Source organism: Formica exsecta, unplaced genomic scaffold (genome assembly GCF_003651465.1).
Source record: "Formica exsecta isolate Colony F162 unplaced genomic scaffold, ASM365146v1 scaffold262, whole genome shotgun sequence".
Lineage (NCBI taxonomy): Eukaryota > Metazoa > Arthropoda > Insecta > Hymenoptera > Formicidae > Formica > Formica exsecta.
This window is the reverse complement of record NW_021849885.1, coordinates 17192-41012: the sequence shown is the minus strand read 5'-3', so window position 1 is coordinate 41012 and position 23821 is coordinate 17192. Positions and strand designations below refer to the sequence as shown.

Below are 23821 nucleotides of genomic sequence, written 5' to 3'. Positions count from 1 at the left end.
CGAGAGCCATGATAAAATTTTAAACTAACATTTTTGTATAACAAAATCTTAGAAGTACAAATTTTATCGAAAATTCTTCTAAATAAAAATAATACATTGTTGTAAAAAAAACTTAAAAATTTATAATTTAAAAAAAAATGGGGAAATGTGAGAGAGAGAGAGAGACATGAAAGTCGGAATTTTTGAAACGCTCTCTGCGTACGATCAATATTTTTAACAATGCCAGGTATAACGTCAGTTTGCTTTTGGCAGTTTAAACTGCACAGCCCGACTATCGTTGTAACTGCGATAACAACGTGAAAATTGCCTATATGGTATGCCAGAAGTATCTGGTACAGTTCCACACAATTTTTTCCTCATGTGTGTATCGCACTTATTGTGTAGATTTTTTTGTTTTATGATCTCGCGGATTACATAGCCCATGATACAGTCGTTGCCAGTAACGTTTGTTTTGAGTTAGCAAGCCATGTTGTTCGTTTCTGCAAATTAAAAAATTTTATTCAACGGTTATTTTGAACATAATTCTATCTTTTTTATTTTCTCAATAATAATCGGCGATAAACAATCCATTTTAAAGCAATACAGAAAATTCGGAAATACGATACAATTAGATATGAATTGAAACCGACACTTTTATGTATTTTAATAAAATTTTTAAACTATTTATCTCACTCTTTTAAAATGCTTTGTGTGACGGTCGGTGATTACCTGAAAGGATAAGCAGAATTAGATTATTACAAGACAAAGACTTACATTTTCGCGTTTCAGCCTATAATTACATATATATGTATATGTATATGGTGATTACTAAATAATCACCTTACGCTTAACAAAGTCTTGGGAATAATCGTTGGGTAAAGGAATCAAATTTCAAATTAATGGTCGTGCACTCGTCTGAATGTTAAATGAGGCGACCCGCAGAATCGCAGTTACGTGTGCGGAATTCACACGGGTTCTAGTATGGCACGAGAAGAATTTCCGGCTTTCCGCACCTGCCGCCAACGCGGAACTAATATCTTGCCAGTGACTACACTGTAGGTGTTCAGCAATTCGCTTATCCACCGTCGAAGAATAAGACCTTAGGTTACAATTTTCCCATGCGAATTAAGAGTCGACTTATCGCAGTTGTTTCACGGAAACACGTTTTGGTAAAAGCGATTCAACTCGCTATAAATTTGCTGGAGAATTTATATACGTTATTTTAAATGCGTAAAGTTGTGTATTAAATGCGTGTGGCGAAAACTCGACGACTATTAATACTACAGAGTGCCGAAATTAATTTTTTAGATGCAATTAAAATCTAACAGTGAACGTTCGCGCGATCGCGTGAAATCAATTGGTTACGTAATCTGTGAATAATAGAAAATGTAAGGAATTCTTGGTACTCGGGTTCTGTATAATTGAGCTGATATTTTTCTTCACTTATTCAATAGAAGCCTTTTAATATTCGCAACATATCGTTTCTTTTCCCATTTTGCAGCCTGCAATGCCGACGAATATGATTGCGAGGACGCGACATGCATCGCCGCGGAACTAGAGTGCAACGGAAAGGTGAATTGTCGCTTCCGGTGGGACGAAGACGAGGGAAAATGTAACGTGAGTTTTAGCTTTTGTCAAGAACTGATTCAATATCGTTCGCTTTACGAATTGACAAAACGCTATCCAATTCCCGGATTTGAGCCATTTCCGGCGCGTCCACGAGATGTATCCTTCCGCACTCACCTCTTTCCTTACCCTCCTCATAGATTTCTATAGCACCTGTTTTACAGATATTCTACTTCTCATAAACTGCGAACTGCGAAAGTTAAATCGCACGAGATGGCGCAAGTTCGCAAAATGAGATGAGATGAATTTAGACGCGAAGTTATAAAGAGAACTTATGATATTTCTGACACGCATCTCAAATTAAGAGTTAAGAAGCACTGAGAATGATATTATCATAAGTTACAAGAGATAAATTTTAGATAAGAGTCTGTTAAGTATTAAAATTATTACCGTAAGAAATATAAATGGAAAAGTTTAAATACATTGCGTGTCATACAAGAACGCGTTCCCATTCACCTTATATAATCTCTGATAACATTTTTTATTATTTAAATAAAATCATTCATTTATGCCTGCGTCTTATACCAGTGTACTACGAGAATGTACCCTAATATTGCAGTATAGCAAGAACGATACGTCGCCTCGCTTTAATTGCTCTCTGAGCTTCCATTTTACTTGCTCCTGATCTTCCAGGTTAATTAATTTATTCGAGGGAAGTTTTATGACTCCCTTTAGTTTAACTGGCTCGACGAACAAGGCTTCTCAGAATTAATAATTTTGCAGCGGCAATTTGTTTCTCCTAATTGTGAGAGAATAAAATCAATTTCATAGGCCGATCTTGTCTTTTCGTATAATTTTATTCTTCTTTCTTCCTAAGCGACTTTACACATTGTAGTATTGTTAAACGCTACTTTTAATTTTATCTCAATTTCAGTACTATTAATTACTGTTTGCTTTGTTTATAAAAACTGTCTCTTTGATTTGGAAGAATAATACTCAACAGTTAAAATAATATAACTTCTTTACTGAAATTACCGTTTTAGTTTTTATTTGAGGTGGAGATGAGACTTTTATGCAAAGAACCGTATTCTCGAAATAGTTTATGAAGAGATACTGTAAAGAAGGCGAGATTACTTTTAGACTGCAAATGGTAGTCTTTTTAGAATAGTGAACAGTTCATGATCTTACGATAAACGTTAAGAGTGCTACATCTCGAGAACTTTGTAGTCTTTTAGCTGGGATTATCCAGGGCTTTTGGAAAGCTCATTTCACATCGCCCAGCTTGGGATTCAGGATATGAAATCCTGTGGCAGAGCGCGTTGACGAGACGTAACCATTTTCGACGACCTTTAATACTATATACCTTTTACCATTCTGATTCAAGAAAAAGAATTGTAAAAGGACGTTTGACATTCGCGACATGACGTCAATTGATCCAATAGCATTAAAGTAATCTTTTACCTGGCATTACGTTAATATAATTGAAATTATTGAGTGCAAATCTAATGACGTTTTTAGTTTTAAATGAGCTTTTCTTAAACGACTTTAAGGTAAAGTTGATGAAAATTATTTCAAGAAAAGAAAATCTGATTTTATTATTCAACATTTCGTCTTTAATTATATTGCTTTTATAAATTACATCAAGGATAGCAACCATGTAATATAAAATTTATATTGCATATCATTTATAAATACAACGTTACCGCTGATGTAAAAAATGAAGAGTTGTATGAAATATTTATACATAATTTTGCGCGTAGAATCTGATATTAAACAGCCTCGTGGCATATAGTTCCATCTCTGCCGAGATTTACCATCGTCTCTTATTTGCTAGTGCCAAACCACGAATCCCGGGATATGCGCGACCTCACGAGAGTCGCCTCTACGACTTAATCGTCCTTCAACCACGCAAAACGTCTCGTGTGTTTCTCTCTCTTTCGCTGTCGTCCCTGCCTGTAGCACCGGGCTAATTAATTTATTCGGGCGAAGTTTTGCAATGAGTACGACTCGCTCAACCCGGGTTTCGCGATCTCGGGACTGCGCTTTTGCACTCGGACGTGCGTTCCGACGGTTATACGGGTGGGTGTTTCCGATTCCGGGATGTACAATACTAACGCGCTTTTGGCAGACTACCAGAACAAGGCACTGGCGAAACGACGGCACGATGCCGCCGACGGGATATTAATCTAACAGCGAATAATGCTCTTGATATTGCCGCGCGCGATTCCCGCCAATGTTTCACCGTATTTTATGTCAATGGTTTTGGACGGAATGTAAAAATCAAGTCGCTTGCTGGATGTGGCAACGACGATTACAGATTAAAGAAAAGGCAGACAATGAGAAAAGAAGAGAAAAAGAGAGTTCGAGAATAACAATTTTGAGCAAAAATACAACTTTTATAAAAATACAACTATTATACGTTTATTAACATTATTATAATGTTATTATATTTAGTGTTAAAAGCAGCAAACTATAAGTATATAAAATTAGAAATTAGAAAATTCTGATATTTATAATTAAAATAGTTATTTACTTTTTGAAGTTGCTAAATATTTATAAAAAAATAAATTATATTTCCGTATTTCTTGACCGATGTGTTCAGCAGTATAATCTTAAACGTGTCGATGCATCTAATTTAAAGTCATAGATAATTTTAATACGCGGAAACCATTATAATTAAACGGTAAACAATTGTTGAACGATATCTTTTATTGTGGCCACGAACAATACACGTTTGTAGGTAATTTCACTGTTCTGTTAGTCGGAAATAAACGTTCTCACTCTCTTGTCAATCGCAATATAGCGGCAAATTTATCGAGTAAACGATGGAGAAGCGGCTGTTTACTCCGACGACATGTTCGTTCAATGTGTCACTCCATCGAATAAATCGATGACAAACAATATACTATATCGAATTAATTCGGCAATAATTAATTATTGTAAAACATCGCCACACACGCGGTAGAGATTTTTTGACCTTTTATTAGATTTATCGGAGTAGCTTGAATAATGTTTGAAGAATAGGATGTTTATAGCAAAGTTCTCTTTCTATAGCTTCCATTAATTTATATGCATTATATAAACTAACATGAAAAAAGTGTGTAAATGAACTTTTAAATAAATTTTAATTAATTTTTTGATTAATTATGTGAAAAACTTTATTGCAAACAATTCATGTTGTTTGTTATTGTTTCATATGTAGCGTAATAAATATATAATAATTAAATGCATTTCTTGTGTCAAAATATTATAGACTTGACATTAAGCTAGAATTGTTGAAACTTGATTTGTGTCCGAATCTTTTTCTATTTTTCTTTTCATAATTGTTAACATAAAATAATAGTAATTATTGTTCTATTATTTAATTGTTTATTAAGCACAGCAAAGTGAAATCTTTGCAGAAAAGGATTCAAAATCGTGTCGATAATTCTCTTACCCAGCGCTATTATTGCATTTGCTTCTGCATTGTCGGTAAATGAGAGCGTTTGCTTGCGCATCTGAAACGCTTGAAAAAAGGATCAGCGCCCATGAAACGACTCGGAATTAAATCTCATTTCTCTATGCTGATTCCAATTTCCAACAAACGCAATTTCGTTCCAAGATTGCTTTAATGCCAATATAGAAAACAAATACTTCAAAATTCTTTATACTGAATGCATTCTGCATTGATAGTCCTTTTTATCAAGTAAAAATTTAAATAATATATAACTTTAAATATATCATATATTGAAGTATATTTCAAATTTTTTTATCAGTGTATTGACCAAAGTTTGCTTGCTCTATGGACGACAAGATGTAAAGTCACCATTTATAAAATGACAATAACTTTTTGCATGTAGCGATATCATTGTATATATAACAATTTGCGTTTGAATTACAAAAGTAATTTGGCAGTCAATAATTAGATGTAGAAAATTACACTCTTGTCGGATTAAAGATTTTACTCGTGTACATATATGTGTTGTGTTGTATATGTATGTAGATATGTGTGTATGTGTATTGTGGTTCAAGTTATGAACAAATTCTTTATTAAAGGAAAGCAATTTCTTTGATTAATTACATTACACGACATCTTGCGAGAAGACATTTATATTATTCCAATGTAATTTTGGAAATGTATAGCTCGTAAATTATTCCGTAATTAAATGAATGCTTCGTTTCTCTCTTCTCTCTTTCTTTCTCTCTTTTCCTCTTTCTCTTTCTCTCTCTCTCTCTCTTTCTTTTTCTTTTTCTTTTTCTCTATGTAATGAATAATTTTTATTTCAAAAATTTACAATAATCATAATTGCGATATATATTTAGCAATACTCCAACAATTGAACAATGTGGAATTTTTGGAACTTCAAAAACCGGATGTATACAGAAACGAGATCTCAATCAAATTAAAGAAGATTCGTGCATTTCAGCGTTATACGCTATCATACTGTAATTTAATTCAACGGCGCACAAAACGGCTTTTTAATTAAATTAAAAAGTGTAATAGTCAAAAATGCTGTCCTGTCTGTGCATCCTCACATCCGAACTTTTCGCGATTATTAGCTCTTTTATATCGCTAGGAATAATTTTTTGTTTAACAATTATAATCTTGCCTATCGTGGATGTACATATCTACGCCGCAAAAGAGTAACATGATCCATTTAAACATTTGCGCAATAATTATCTCGCGATACCCGAAATTTTTACATTTTGTTTTACGTTGCTCGTATTTTGTTGCTCGTATTCTTATCATTAATTCCAGTTTTTTGCAAATTGCAAAAAACTGAAAATGATATCCATCTGCTGAATTTCAGAATTTACGAGGGGTTTACAGCTACATTTATTTTTGCTGAAGTTAGATTTACATGATTATTTACTTAGTGACAAATTCTTGCATCGGATTATGTGTACATGCTACAATATTTAAATGTCGAATAATGTAAGACTCCACAGAGTTACGTTCTGTAAAATTGTCTGTAAGATTATTAGATTATTCATCATTGAAGCGATACTCGTATCTTTTCTGGCTGCGATCTGAAATATGGGCGCTAGAATCGTGTGCAAAATGAATCTAACTTTCTACCTATTCAGCGTTTTTTTGAATCTTTCAGAGTTGTCTGAGAATTATAGATGGGATATTCTCGACGATATAAGACTTGTATATTAGCTCAAGCGAATTTTACAGTAAAATATTACTTGTAAAATAATATAATGTAAAATAGAACGTTCTTAAAACTTGCAAAAATATATTATAACATTATTTTATTAAATATATTTAAAAAATATATATATAAATTAATATATAAATAAATAAAAATAAATAAATAAGTAACACTTAAAAGTCACATGATTATATGATTCAATGAACCGTTCGAAACTATAGCAGATATGCTATCAAGAGAGAGAACGGAGAAAGGGTATAAGCCACAATAACGTTATCGACCGTGTGAAAGATCTCGACCGCGAAATTGCTCGTACGGACGAAAGAATCACAACCTGTGCACGAGAAAGTGCAAATTCCAATTTTATTTCGATGTGTGATAGTGGAAGGAAGATTCGTTCTCCCTTTATCATGTGGCAGCATCGTAATAGCTGAAAATACACATGGTGTAGGCAAGTAGCGTAAATCGTAGAAGGAAAGGCACATGTCACGGCGAGAAAAGTACGAGAGCTTGAAAAGAATGATTATATTTCAACGTCTCTGCATTACACCAATCAATGTTAGAGAAAAGAGGAAACAGAAATAGAATACCGTATATTCTCGGGTACATATATAATTTTATAAGAAAGACTTATGCAAAATCTTATACTGTGTTAGACAATATGGATAGTGTTATTCTTTTAAATTTAATCAGATTTCACTTATGGCAGTAAGATTTCATCTATAATTATTCATTATATTAATACAACTATTTAATGTTTAAATTCAGAGAATTATATGCATATCATACTTCTTCACTTTTAAGATATAATAAACTTATAAAAAATGATCAAGACTTTTGATCAAAGAGAGAGAACGAAGAATTTTAAATATTTTTTTAATAAAATATATTGTGTTATGAATTTATCTTACATATATAATATTATAATAAAAGATGCATTTTTTTAAATATCATTGATTGAGACAATGACTACTAATAACTGACTCTTTCAGTGATACTTCACTGTTCGAAACAAATATTCATTAGTGATAATACATTGATTTTATTTAAAAGAGATTGAAATTACTTAATATTAATTTATTTGTCAAACTTAATGTAAACTGCAAAGAGAGAGAAAGTATCAATATAGTGATTTCTTTATTTAACCGTTCATTAATTTTTATCTATCTAGAGAAGATAATCTCTTGATAGAGCAATTCAATTCTCGCTTACGTGGATCAGTCCCTCCCTCCGCTATAACGTGTTTTAACAACTAGCAGACTAAAGGAAATGTTCTCTAATGAGCAGCCTCTTTAGCGAGCTTGTTTATCGAATGGAAGGAGGTGGAAAGGGGGATAAACAGGAGGTGCATCGGAAAGGCAACAAAGTACTCATGCGTACACGGGCTCTCTTCTCTCTCGCTAATGAGAGGTTCTCGAATCTTTTTCTCGGTAGTCTTGGTAGCGACTAATTATTTCCGCCTTGCGGAAACTTTCCGCCGGGGTTGCCATTAATTTTCTTCTTTTCCACTTACCCCCAGGCAACGCACGCAAAGCATGCACTAGTGCAATTTGGTAGAAAATATTTCTGATATCGTTAAGAAAAAACAATACGAAGGCGTGGCATATATATATATATCATAAATGCAAAGTAAAAGATGCTTGTTCTTTCGAGGTAATGAAATTCTTTAAGTTCTTGGCGATCGAACGAATAATTAAGTGAGCTCGGTCGATCTACATTTCTGCGATCTAAGATTTTTTATATCTTTTTATTAGCAATCATTAAAGTATGCAAAGTGTAGAAAGCTTATAGAAAATGCGTAACGTGACGCTCGTATTTCGTGAGCAGATACACAAATGTGATTGTGTATATAAAACTTTACCATGTTGTATCTATTAAATGAAAATAATTAAATGCTTCCATTTTGATATAATTAATTCATCGCACTATCTGACATGACAAACGCAATATAAAACAGACGTTTGCTTGCGATTGAAGTTTGAGCCGGTGCGTAAATACCTTCAATCTCGTAAAAATGCTTTTATGGACTGGCTTTTATGAATTGACGAGAATGAGAGAACGTAAATTTTATTTTATCGAGCGCGGCTCTATATTTCCGGAAATTACTTGGCACCCTGAAAAAACGCGGCTTTGTGAAACAACGGCTACGTATTTGACACGGGATTTGCGTACAGACGCACAAGGACATCGTTCCTAGTTAGACTATGTCTATATAGATTACGACACAGAGACAGTCGATATCGCGTAGAACTTCAAGTTCTCGCCTGAGATGGAAACACACGAGCGATGTGTGAATGTACAATACTTGTTGACATTAAACATTGTTACAACGCGGTGGCGTGTCCGAGATGCCGTGAAATGCCTTAATGAATGACGCACTTTGACTAGTTTGCATATAGTAGATTTGGATATAGCTTTTAACACAACATTATGTGTCGTATTATAGGGTAGCTCGGTATCTTATTAGAAGATTATTTTATAGAATTGCGATGTGCTTTATTTGACTTAATTTGACTCATTTATCTGTCAGATACAAATACTGTTTCTAAAGTTGCAAATCATGTACATAATAATTTATAATAATATTAGATATTCATATATCGATAATCAGATATCGATATATGTTGATTTTATATACTTTTCTATGGCCACATGCAAGAGTGTCATAAAAGCGCTATTGCAATGTACGCATAAGTTTTTTGCGAAAGCTGCCTACGTTAGTGCGGGTATTAATAATTCAACATAGCATCTTGCGACCGGAATTTACAGAGTAAATGCTGGTATTTACGGACATCGAATACGACGCCGTAAATACTACAAATATTTAAAATAGTTACTCGTACCTTCATCTCTTTGATAGCTCGTATTGTGAGGACCAACGTGCTTCAAGAATTTCTATTGGTGGAATAGTACAAATTCTTCTTCTCTCCTCGTAAAAACACGCGAAGGTCCACTATCCGCCGACAAACTGATATATCATTTTACACAGATTCCCGTATCACACTATATTAATATTCTCAACGAGGAATTTTGCGAAATGAGATATTCTAGTAGAACGATGATGTACATCACGGTAAATTTTTTAAAAATTTGAAATACTGACATTTTTTGCAAAAAAGAAAGAAAAAAATACATCGCGTTAGTGAAATTTGCGAGATTGAAAGATTGCGGAATAAAATAAAACATTTTGATGCGCTCGATTTCGGATCATATCAACGCCAATCACCATAAATCCAGACATCGTTTTATGCTCGATTGATAGTCAATGTCGGAATGGTACGAAGCACAGATAAAGGATAACGTGCTTCTGGGAACATTTTGTGAATCACGATTAGTATAACAATATTTCTAATTGCCATATTTTACCTTTGTTTTATATTTCTGATTAAATGGGCTTTATTCTTTTTATTTTAGTAAATATATACTACAAAAAGTTTTCTCTAAAAAAAGATTTAATTTTCATAAAAAAATTTATCGTTGAAATTAATATCGTGGTTTTTTTACGATATATTTATATATACGCAACAATAAAAATTAAGAAATATAAATTAATTATATAATATATAATTATATGCTTCTCTACAATATTAAGAATGTTGACAGTTTTATTACTTGAATTTATAGAAACATTCTCAAACTTCTCGTTGAGTATCTTAATTGGACAATTATATGAAAGATTGAAACAAGCTCTTATTTAACAAAAAACTCCGATTATATCGTTTATCATGTAGTTTCTCGCTGTTGAAGTCGATGAAAGGTGTCATATACTCACAGTAACGGGCTCTCCAATGCACTCTGCGGCGTGTAGATACATTCACGAAAACGTGCAATGATTCCGAGCGTACGAGCATAACAATAAACCACTCAGACTCGCGGAAGCAGAAGAAAGCATCCACTTGTGCAATCTCTTTTCTCGTCCTCCTCTCTCGGCTGCTTATTTGTATGCGCATGTACGGGATAGGATATCATGGATATACTCTTTCTTCGAAAGGGAGAAAGTGAGAGAGGAACAGAAATATGAAAGTGACTTAGGAATAATGCCGAAAAATTTCATCACCGAGATATGCGTTATAATAGTATCGTACGTGTGGCAGAAAGAAAACTTAATATCCGCACGATCATCGTAATTGCTTTTTTTCACCTGTCGACAGATTCTTTCGGGTACGATTTCGGCTTGTCATGGTGCTTTCCTGTGTCGTCGTCCGATTTCCCGGCGCTTTTCCCGCGCGACATGACATCCAATCGATAAAAAAATTTTTTCCGTTAATAAAAATATGATCAAGGAACGCGCGTGGAATGCACTACGCTACAGAGCGGAATCGTATATGACAATGCAGTTATACCTTTGATCACGTATTCGTTTTACGGCTATATCGTATTATATTACTTATCCAGTTTTGCATTTCACTTTGCGATTTTTATTTATTCTCTAATTTCTTTGTAAAACGTGTTCATATAATTATTATGGATTCATTAATTACACATTTGTTATAAACTTTATAAATAATTTTATACGCATATATAAATATGTAAGAGAAAATATATAAAAAATCGTTTGATAAATTTTTAAAATAAAATTAACGATTTCTAAAATGACGTAAACTTATATCGTACGTGAATTTATTTTACACTTGCACAAGTTTTTCGTTGCGTTAAGCATTTTGTAATCGGACAGACATGTTTCTGCTGTTGAAGCAACTACCTTAATTTGGACGATACGCGAGATATAAATGCCGAGAAATTATAATGCAATTATCGAAACGTGCAGAAATATACGCAGAGACAGAAGAAAAGAAAAGTGCTGTCTCTCTTTGAATTGCCATGTAGATGAACAACATGTAACGCCCATAAATTACTTCATTGCTTAATGGTGTATATATATTCCTCGCTTTCCACGAACAATAATAGTGTCGGTAAATGTTATTTTGTGCCACTGCCACGCAAGGTTGACCCGATGAAATTAGTTATCACTGTGTAAGCATTGAAGGCATAACGTGACTTGCATACATTGTGTTTCGCAATACGTCCGCAGAACTTTCAGCATGCAAAGTTACCTCAGTGACTTGTGTTTTCAATAGTGCGAGATTACTGACATACTAGCCTGACATATGATGGATAGTCTGCATTATTTGTGATATTTTCTTAGAACTGTTGAAAAATTTAATGACTTGTTTTTAAATTAATAAAATTTGTACTTATCCCCTTCGGATTTTAACTCCAAAGTAAACTATTTTTTAAATCAAGATTTATATTTAACACACACACACACACACACGCACAGAGAGAAAGAGAGAGAGAAAGAGGGAGAGGGAGAGAGGGAGATTAGAATATAACTTGAAAGATAGAATACACATGTTTTTCTTCGAGAAACGCATGAAATTTCTGCAGTCTATTAAAGTATATTTAATCCATTATATACGTAAATCTAACGTAAATCTTGTTTGTTTAGAATATATTATTTGAAGATTTAAATACGATATCTATTCTTGCATAAATATGCAAATTTGCAACGCTTTGTCTTATAGTAGATGAAGTTTTCGTGTTAACTTGTTTAATCTGACGAAGAAACGCATTCGATATTCGTGAAACGTATGCATCGTGAATCGTTAAATGCATGAAATGCAAATTTGGAAACTTTGAAATAAAAACATACAGTAATTAAGTACTACAATATATAAAATATTGAGACAAATATATTAAAGTAAAAATACAAGATAACATTGAGAAAATGCATGTACGCATTATAATTGATTTATATCTCGAAAAATATATCATTTTTTCAAGAAAATTCTATATTTTTATTATTAATAGAGAATTTTTTATGAAATGCAATTATAAATGCACTTAATACCAAATGCTTTGTATTTAAATTAAAACAAATGCGGTACAAAGTAGTATTTCAACAAGTTATTCTCACGTTACAACCACTTAAGTAAACGAGGAGCAAACAGGCAAAATCTGCGGCGGCAACGCCATTCTAGGAGACAAAGGATGGTACGCAGAAGACGGGAGGCGAAGAAACAAAGAGGAAGACGGATCGTGTCGATCCTACTTGCTTTGTGCACTCTATGCCGTGATATTTCGCAAATTCCTCCTGCTTGAACCCACTCTGCGTAATGTGTAACGCTCTCCTGAAATTTCACCAAGACATTTAGTGTGACATCTCCGTAGCTGGTTGCAAACGGGGCAGAACGATAGTGACAAGAGGGTGCATCTTGTGCCATGATGTCGAGGATGCAGTGACGAATCCGTGTATATCTCGAGACGTCATTGTCGAGAGAACCTCGTATCTAACAATAAGTTACGGAGAGAAGCTGTAACCGGAACGAAATGATGATTAGCGCACTGCTCTACGCGTTCTAACTTCCCCATTTCTCCCCCGATCCGAATCCTTTAACGGATTTAATTACGCTACATATTATGTGCTTACAATTATTTAATATATCCACGTACATGTTACAAATAATGTATCTAATTCGTTATTTTTATATATAGTACAAGTACAAGAATAAAATTGTGACAGTTAAAATAAAATAAAAATCGCAAAGCAAAATAAAAGCTATTTTTATATAATTAATATTTATTTATTTTGGAAAAATATACAGAGGGGGAAGAAAGCGAGAACTTCATTACATTTATATGCAGTTTAATATCTACTAATTAAAAATCAAAGTGACTTAAAACTTTTACCAACGTTTGCACTTTATACATATGATTCCAGTTTTTTACATAATATTAAAACTGCGTACTACTATTTATATCGAGCAACGATATTGAAGACACGTTTAATTTTCTTATTTGCAGAAGAAGAATTCACGGTTCATTGATTCGCAGCACATCGTCATAATCCTCGTCGTTTTCTCCCTAATTATGTTTGGCATGAGCTTTGCCTTCGTCTTCAACTGCGTTCGGAAACTCATCCGCGATCACCGCATTATCCAGGTAAGTGTGTTTCATTTTCCCAAAGACTTGCACTCCTTCATGCCATCGATTTTAATATAGAGAGATCGGAAAATGAGATCTCTACAGAAATAGTAAGGGGTTTCCTGCTATATCTCAGAAAATTTCATAATGTTTTGTTCGCAGACGTTCCCCTTCGCGCAAATACTTATCTCGAATTATTTATATAGAATTGCTACAGCGTATAAACTGTAAGAGCTCTTCTTTTTACGATCGCGCAATATTTCAGTGAGCCCTCACAATTTATAGGTTTTCAGTGACGTGCCTCGATGATTCAGCGTCCTTTATTTTCCACCATTAAATTTCGAGAAACGGAAATTCGAGAATATTTATCCTGACATTTTCTTTTATTTTTTTGCACAAATAATCGTTCTGTATTGGTTTTCAGTGGCTATGTCATATTTCTGGTCTCATTTAACCTGAATGTTTAAAACCCAGCGATGTTATTATCAAATTTCTCAATGACTTAAATGAGATTATTTTACAGAGAATACTGTAATTTGTTAAATTATATTATGGAGAATACATGCTTTATGAGCTCTGCATATGTAGCGATAATCGTATTATCCTAAATAACAATTATGCTAACAAATGTCCAAAAGCATTCAAATTTCTTTTTTATTATTATAATAATATTGTGGCATTTGTCACGTTTGTAACATATGAAATATTATTAACTGTTTGTTATAAAGTTTTCATTTCTGTGCACAGAGAAATCAGACTAACTATAAATTTATTATTATATTTAATTCGTAATTAAATTTATTGCGATCAAGTGTATTGTTACCTGCCTTTATTTTTCAAGCTAACGTAACTTATTTTAGCACAATTACGTGTACATTAAATTAAGCGCTACATAAAATAATATATGTGTATAAAAACCGATTAATAAAAAAGTATTTTCTCTCTTAAAATCTATATTAGATATGCTATCAAAAATAAATTGTAAAATTTTTATAACTTTACGCTTTGTTATTTTAATATAAACATATAATTTAATTGTATATATATATATTAAACTAATCTTCAATTCTAGATTTTTTTAAATATTTGATTGCGTATATACATATCTTTATAAAACATTCTGCTTATTTATAACGGAAATAATCTTCCGTAGATATAATGAATATTGTGTTTTGCAAACCGCTCAAAAATGGAATATTAAGGACATCTAATTTTTATAAATTTAATATTTTTAAATAATAATTACAGAATAAACATAATTACAGAATAATATTGCGTTTCTAGAAGTCTCTACAGACGTCTTAACAAGTTAATATATTTTATGCTCGTGTCATTATGCATTTCGTCCTTTCGCTTTCCCGCAGGAACACATAAGGCAATCCAGAGAAAATCGCTTAGACGAACTGGGTCGAAAGTCGACTCCGTGTCCGATCTCGAGTTCCAGAACGGATTTGCGCGAACGTGGTAGCGAGTCACCGAGCTTGGAGGTCTTGCCCAGCAAAGAACTCATGCCACCCACTACCATGATATCTCAAGAGTATACCAAGGATCTTGTCCTCGAGATAGCTTATAACGCGGGCGACATCACCGACATTCACCAGAGCAATAACGTGAGCAATGCCACTCAGGAACGCCTACAGGAATCCAGCGAAGAGCCGGAAATGCGCGATAATTCCTGTCAGACGAGGGAGAGCCTCTTCGAACCGCGGATACTGGATGCGATGGCGCCGATGGGCTTTACGACCTTTGGCGTGCGCGCACCCAGCTCTCAAAACGGGACCAATCTTCATCACTATCATCATCATCATCATCAACAACAACAGCAGTTGCTGCAACAGAGCCCGCAACGGTCTCATTTCGAGAGCGTTCAATCCTCGCAGCCGAGCTCACAGCCGAGCTCGCAGACATCGCAACACAGTTTGCAGCAACAGAGCATGTCTCAATGCTCCGGCTGTAGCCCGGCATCTCGCGGACGAGACGGCAGTATGGGCGTCTGTCCGAAACACAATCCCATACCGGCGCCACCTGGCTGGTCCATGCACGAGTCCAGCTATCCTCTATCCGTGCCGCAAGTTGCCCAGTATCCGGAACAATTGGACTACCCATCTTACCAGAGATACCAGAGCCCCAAGCCTAGCAGGGATTCTTATCGGCAATCGCCCAAGTTCACGCGACAACCTACCGTAGGCTCAGGCGAGAGGTATGGTAGTTCGATGTATGCTGGATCTGGCCACGGATCCAGCAACACCACGTCAAGCACATCACAACACTCTTCCGGCAACACGTCGTCTAAACGCCACCCGCAGCCAGTGGATCCGAGATATCGGGCAGAAGCGGTGATCGAAGTTGATCAAAGACGGCCGTTCAGCATAGAGAGTACAAAGAGTGCGCCGGACGTAATCGCGACGCACTGACGCCGGGATTCTGGGGATTGGGAGCCCTACAAGAGACGCCATCCCCGTCAAAATTATCCGGCGGCGATTCGTAATAACGTCGGGAACAAAGTGACCGTCGCCACGCAGAGCTCCCTCGATGACGACGCCTCGACGAGCTCCACCATGGAAGCGAACTCCTCCTCCTGATCCACGTATCGCGACGCGATCGAGCGCGAAAGATCGCCCGTGGTCAGTGAATTCTGCGACCGCGATTCGTCGAGACTTAATCAATCATCCGAGATCAGCGATGTATCAAATCATATCCATTTGATTGAAGAGAAGCATATCGAAAAACCCACTGATAAATCAAGCAGGCTTGAAAAATCGGTGACAATCGATGACGCGTCCAGTTTTAATACGATTAACATTAACGCGGACTCTCGATTGAACGGTCTTCCCATTCTCCATAATTCGATAAATCGCGCCGGTTGCACGACAGCGGACGATTCGCTGACCTCGAAACCGTGGCAACGAGCAGGGACTGCTTTGAAATTGCACGACTTGCCGATTCTGCGACCACCGGAGGGCTTCAGGGTACCCGTATTTAAATGCAAGACCCCGTCCCTGTCCTGGCAGCATTGCGGATGCTTCTCGCACACGCATCCATTGCCGCGGCGATCGTCGATCACCTGGAGTGCCTTCGAACGATGCAGCGTGGACCCCTTGTATCGCACCTGGCCCAATCGAGCTGCGAGACGGCTCGGACGACCCACGAGAAGGACGGTCGGTACACAGAGCTCGCTGGACGGCATTAAAGAATACATCAGCATTCTGCGATGCGTCGTCAGGTCGATTGATATGACGAAGAGATCGCTGGACCAGGAAATCGGGGCTTCTATACCTTTCTAGTCTTTGCTTTACGATTTGCGTCGCGATTTCGCGTCAGCGTTTTTGTACAATAATGAATGGCACACGCTTCGAATTCACGCGCTTCGAGTCGTCGTCTTGAGAAACAACATGAACTTTTTCGAACGCGACCTCGATGCTAACTACAGCGTCGCTAAGATGATAGAAAGATATATGTTAATGTATACTTGCGGTACGTTATTAACGCAATTCGAATAGACAGTGACGACTGTAGCCGTTTACAGTCGAAACACACGTTTTCTAATAAAGGAGATAAAAGTAAAAAAAATATTGCCGCATCTATTGGGCGATCCAGGTAGGTGTAATAATCTGCTGGCGATATCACGTGAACAAATTTGTGACGAAAATAATCGGAATCCTTGCGGGAACCATGCATTTTACTGTGTGAATATCATGATAACCGCTGCCTTTCATATTAGCTACACGACATATAAGTTGCGAAATCGAGAAAAGAAGCGAAAGAGAGCTTTCTAGATCGTATCGTAAACTTCAGACTAGTACTTAAGCGCGATTAAATCGAGTCGCTTAAAATATTCACAGTACACGAAGAAAAAAAGAGGAAATCGACACGCGTACCGTCGATTCCATGAGAAGATGAAAGAAAGCTTTTGCTCTTGAACTTACATTCTTGAGTTTAAAAAAAGTACATTTACAATATATATCTATTTACACGAATATTTTTTAAACATTTTTATGATTCTTTCTTTCAGCTATACAATTCTGGTATGTAAAATATTTATTTAAAAATTGCAATATGTGTGTATAATAATATATTAAAATTTATTTTATAGGATGTAACAAAAAATATTTATAGCGTTTAAAAAACGAAGCAATACATTTTTCGGACATTTTTCTTAATTGAATCAAAATCTCGTTAAATTTTCTAGACTATTGTTATTTTTATTACAATGCACAGTAGCTCCGGATGCAAAATTTTAACACCTGATATTTTCTTTAGAATTTGTAATAAAGCAGCTTAAGATGCGCGCCTTATCCGATACTGCTTATCGATTTTTGTGAAATCTCCTGGGCTTAATGGTACGTAACATATCGGGAACGAAATCTCATTTGTTCCTACACTGCAGGATTGCCCGGGGAAGACGAAGAAGCGGAAACCAAAGGCTATTAATCACTCGTCAACTAAAGAGAAAAACAAACTTGCACAACGATGTGCGGTCTTTCCCACTTAGCAGGGAAAGACACGAGTAAAATGGCCCGCGGGATTTTCTCAGAAACGACTAATTATTTCGATTAGCTAGGCATCTTATTTTGTGAATAGTCGACGTTGGTGCAAACTGGATGAAGAAATTTATAGCGTACACTTGATAAAGCCAGATTCATAGATTCATAGAACATCGTGATTCTTCGATCCGACATATTCCCATCACGTAGTCTAACTGTATGCTTCGCGAAACGATATGTCTTCTTTAGCAACGCCCCGTGCATCGCAGGAAAAGGTTTTCGATAAAATCTTAAAACCATGGAGCTGGATCGGGTCACGATTAACGTCGAAATAAAAATACTATGTTTTATAGATTCAACAATTTTAGACGCATGAGATATATGTGTCGATCGAGTTGCGATGCCAGATAGAAATGCAAATGCGAATTTTACAAGTCAGTATCGTTTAATGGTACTTCGCGCAGAATGCGACTGGCATTGATCGGCACCGACAGAAATAGCGATTATATGTATATCAGCGCGATCGATATACAAAACGCGATGATGTTTAGGTAAATTATTTTTCCACGTGATTTCTGCAGAAACGTGCGAGTCTGCGCGCGTTCGGTCAGCAGATAGTTCAAGAGATGCATTTATAGTTCGTAATGCACATACACACACAGGCATACACACACGGACATGTACTCGTACGCACGTATGTATGTTTGTATGCATATTTGTGCCGAATGAGCGATCTTCACGGTCGAGCGACATGTTTTTCAGTTCTCCACGAGAACGCAATATCTATTTCCAGCAATAGTATAAATATTCCGATCGGAATCGAATTATCGGATAAAGGGCGGAATGTACGTTTATTTTACGAATGCCGTGGGAGACGTCTAAAATCACATGCGGTTTGATAACCGCACGAGTGTGCATACGACGGTTATACTGGTTTCCATTGCGACCTCCTTTGTAAGTACCATTTGCAAACCGCTAGACCGTCTGGTGGTTCTCCAACTCGATTGTCTGATATTAATTCTTCCGTGTGGTTAGTTCCTTCTAAATGTTAACAAGCTGCATTATACATCATTGTATCTTCTGCTCACTGATTTATAACTTATTGTTAGCAGAAGTATAGCGTAACTCGAGCAGAACATAGTAGCATAAATGAATAATAATAAGTTACACTTATAATTTTGTGAAATATAGCATATAATTAATTCAAGACACATAAGTTACATTTTAGATCAAATAAGTTCTTCATACTTTCACAAATCTCTTATCTTTTTTAAAAATACTTAAGAAAGTGTGACTTATATATTATTGCTTTACATTTAATGGATCGATTATAATGTCCTTTACTATATGTTGCCTTTATTGCCAATTAAATGTGTCTACTATTATGATTATTATTTATAAGATGATCTCTTTATTTAACTATCAATGCTCTAATTATGATTTTAAATTATTAGATTAATTGTTTCTTTGATTGAGTACTTATTTTTATTGAATGTTGAGTTTTGAAAAGTGTATTTCTGTTGACGAAAATCCATATTTTTTTGATTTATGGGAAACGAGACGTGTTATTGTTGTTACTAATGTATTATTGTTATTCTAGTAATTATCAGAAAAAAAATGTATAGGATTAATTGTACATATTTGTGTGTGTTACGAAAAAATCTTATGCAGACGAACTAAATCCTTTTCAGACACGATCAGAAGAATTGAACTTAACTTGCGTCATTACGAGGAAACGAGTGATTTGTATCATATATATGTATAGTCATACATATCCGATGCAGTAGTATTACCGACAATATACTTCAACTTGACAAGCATGATTTGTCTTTACGCATTTCTTCGTGCCATTTCTGCACTTAATGGCTCACAATGTTATACACATACCAAAGAAAATCGGAAAATACGACCGTACGTGCGCAGACTGTTGTACTTACGCGACCAGATCATTAATTAAATTAGTCAATTAAACGCCGATCGCAAAAGCGTCAAACATCATGTGCATGTTAACTACGATCGAAAGGACTACATTCACGAACACAGTTTTTACAGAAAGCAGGATCTACCTAAAATTTCCGTTTGTGTACAGATCATATGTTAACGTTTAACATGTAAAACAGAATGTACAGAGTGTATACATTTGTATATAAAATATCTACAATATGGCTATTAAGAAGATACACGAGACGGATTATATAAATATAGTACTTTTAAAGTAAACCGTCTATCACGAATTTTTCACCTAATTTGAAAGATATATTACGGAGCTTTCAACGATGCTTTTAAGGTAAGTCAACATTGGGCTAGATGAAATCGATAAGAAAGAACTTCCCTGCTATTTATTTTAGTTATAAATTTTTGCTATTTAAAGTACTAACTACTTGTACTTGTAATTTAAAGCTACTTAAAGTATATTATTGTCTGCATTATGACAGCAATTAAGACATGGATGTGCTTTGCAATTTACGAGTTTGTCTTTTTATCGATTTTTTACTCGTTCTAGCTTTTAAGTCTTCGTAAAGTGTTCGTTTGTAAAGGCTGGCGTTCGTTTGGCCATATCTCATAATTAACTTTAAATTCGATCGGAAAGTCAGCCGTAGAGTTTATTCTGTCTCGTAATTAAGAAGTACGACTTTCCGCTGCCACTAGAAAACTTCGCTCAGCGAAATTAAGGCCTTGTGGCTTTACTTCGCCATTTTTTCCACTTTTTCCATATTTTACATGTTTTCATCTTACCGCATAAGCGGCAATTCCACATGTAAAGCTAAGTAATTATGTGTAAGATATAAAACCGTATTATCCGATAATTCCCAGCAGATTTGCCGAGCACGGATTATACTCTTGCATTTTCCTTGTTGTACTCTTATGCATACATAAAATTTACTGCAACATTTTATTATTTATTATATATACATGTAATCTCGTGCTTTTCTTAATATTCTGCTTATAATGTGAAAGACAAGAAATTAATTTTTTTTTAGAAAAAGTCCTCTTACCGTTTTATGTTATTTAAAAAATAAATATGCTATAATTTTAATTAAGAAATAGTTTATATATATATTTCTTTATAAATAAATAATAACAAAAAAGAGAGAGAGAGAAAGAGAGTTAAAATTTTTCTCTTTATTAACATAAATTACAAAATTTATCAACTTGAAAAGACAGAACCTAATTTATCATTCTATGCTGTAATATTCATATTATTTAGCTTTAATTACAAATTTGTAAATGACGTTAATAAATATTATATTACTTGCATTTTTAAAACTTTCCAACATATTATTGTCGAAGCTGTTGAATTTAGAAAGATTAAATTTTGTTGCGCGGAGAATGTAAATAGAATAATATCTGAATTGTCATGTTTGCTCTATAATGAAGTAATTCGAGTGAATGTTGCCACAATTTTTCCGACAGCCTTTGCGATGAGGCAAAACAACGGACGAGTGGACGCGAGTAATGAAGACAAATGGGGACGCTCGTCCGGAAATCGTGATACATACGTGCAGAATAGCCGATGGTGACTATAGTCTATTCTTGCATCTGCATATTCTGAATGCTTTAAAGAATCGCCATTTCTTCTATTTACAGATCTTGATCGTGCACCATACACATAAACAAAATAAAAAAAGAAAAGAAAAATTTCTAACAAAGATATATTTTTCGAAGCAAACAAAGCCAATGGGACTTTGATTTCCTTGCGCCTTTCCGTTTACAATCGCTCCTACAGTCCCCCTTCATGAATTTATTCATAGCAAATATAAAACTATTCATGAACTAGATCCTACTGTGTGGTGTCGCCAGTCGAATCGTTGCGAAGAAATGGTGCGTGAGTTACGCGGCTCGCCGTGCTTTTGCGGCGCACTTGAAGCATAATTTATTGCCGCGATGACATTGAGCATGCATAACGACGAAAAGTTTCGATACGCAGCAGAAAACGGCATTTTACAGTGCAGGTCGTGTTTTTTTCTTGTATTTTTTGGTCGAGTACAATCTTGTCCAAAAATACGCGCTCGCGAAGCACATTTTAAATAAATTGTGACAAGCTGAATAATGTTAAAAACAATGTGTAGTAAATTTTTTAAATATTCTATTATTAATTATAAATNTTAATAAAATTAAATAAAATCAATACTTTTGGGTTTCGAAAATTAAAAAGAACTGTTATATAATTTTTATACTTTATTATTTACTATTGTATATTTCACTATTAAGGATGTTTTAGTATAAAAATTTACTGTATATTTTTACTTTTAATGTTGCTTAGTTTGACGCAATATACTTTTAATAAAAGCTGTACAAAACGTGTACTTTTCTGCATTCGTTTCACCGCCTGTTTGTCAACGCTAACTAAATATTTTTGCCGTACGGAAGAGTTACTACTGGCTGATATAACTATACGTATATTGTCAGTAAGGAAATAGGTGGGAACGTTTATCTTCGCTACGGCACAAGTTTTAAATTATAGTATAATACGGATAGATTTCTTTGTTCTATGGCATTTTTTCTGTAGTTGAGAATATTTAAGAATTTTATATATCTCTATAGTAACACTATATTAAATTATTAAAAATGAATAAATTTTACCTTTACAGCATAGTATAAGATAAATAGCACGAGAGGGAGATTTTCGAAAAAAGACTCACTTTATATTATATAAAATTTCTAGTTATTTAAAATACAAATTAATTGTTTCATATATTTTTAATCATTAAATCAAATTATGCAGATAAATTTTTTACATTAAAGTTGCAATCATGACATTGGCAAGCATGGCTTATCGAAGTCGAAATTAACGATATCTCCAGGAGTAATCTGGATTGCGCAACTCGGAATAATTAACGGAAAATGGAGTAATTAGCGCTACGTTCGTCGCAGTTCTGATTAAATTTTCACTCGCCGACAAATGTCCATGAAGAACCCACGATTTGACACTACTGAAAATTAAGTATCAGCAAGATTAACTATGGAATGCAAATAAAAAATTACTCAAATCTATATACATATTTGCAAAAACATCCAGTCAAGTGCATCTTATTATTTCTTTACAGAATTTTCCATAGCAGTAACAAATTATATTTACAATCACAAAAAGTTTCATTTTCCGCGTAACCAAAACTACAGAAAAAACAGAAACTCTTTGCATTTGTAGTCGGATAATGGAATTCGATTTCATTTCATCGTGTTCATTAATGACAACATTTCTTTGCATACACAAAGAAACTTCTGTGTCTTGGTTCATTAAATCTCGCCACATCAAGACCGTCTTCAAATACTTGCAGTTTCAATATCTCTCAGATATTAAAGCAAAGAATAAAAGAGCTTCCGAGAAGAAAAATGAGAGAGTTATGTATTGTAGATCTTTTTTCATTTCTCACTTCTTCAAAGGCGAACATTTAATTGTTCTTTAATGAAGTGTACCGAAACGAAGGCAAGCTATAGCAAAGAGTAAATTTATCTTGAAGTATATAATAGCTCGTTATTATATATAGTTCGAGAGACGATAAGATTCTCTTATAAAAATAAGAAAGATAAAAAATGTGATATGTATTTTACTTATTGTGTTAGTTAAGAAAATATCTATTAGTTTATGTATAATATATAAAATAGTTTAAAAAGTCACATATTTTTTAATATCTCCGAGTAATTTTTAAAAACAGATTCCCCTGAGAACTAAACAAAAATTAGTTTAAAATACGCATAAATTCGTTAAATATCAAATGCGCATTAAGC

General features: G+C 34.6%; 1 protein-coding gene across 1 annotated transcript in view; it reads left to right on the top strand.

Moving 5' to 3' along the window:
• LOC115236911 overlaps positions 1-20306 on the top strand; it is a 60817-nt gene extending 40511 nt beyond the window's left edge. The window contains exons 9-11 of the mRNA XM_029809643.1: positions 1481-1596; positions 13488-13625; positions 14972-20306. Of these exons, the coding sequence (XP_029665503.1) occupies positions 1481-1596; positions 13488-13625; positions 14972-16021 (1304 nt within the window). The 3' untranslated portion in view covers positions 16022-20306. The remainder of the gene's footprint in view (positions 1-1480; positions 1597-13487; positions 13626-14971) is intronic.
• Positions 20307-23821: the final 3515 nt, after the last annotated feature.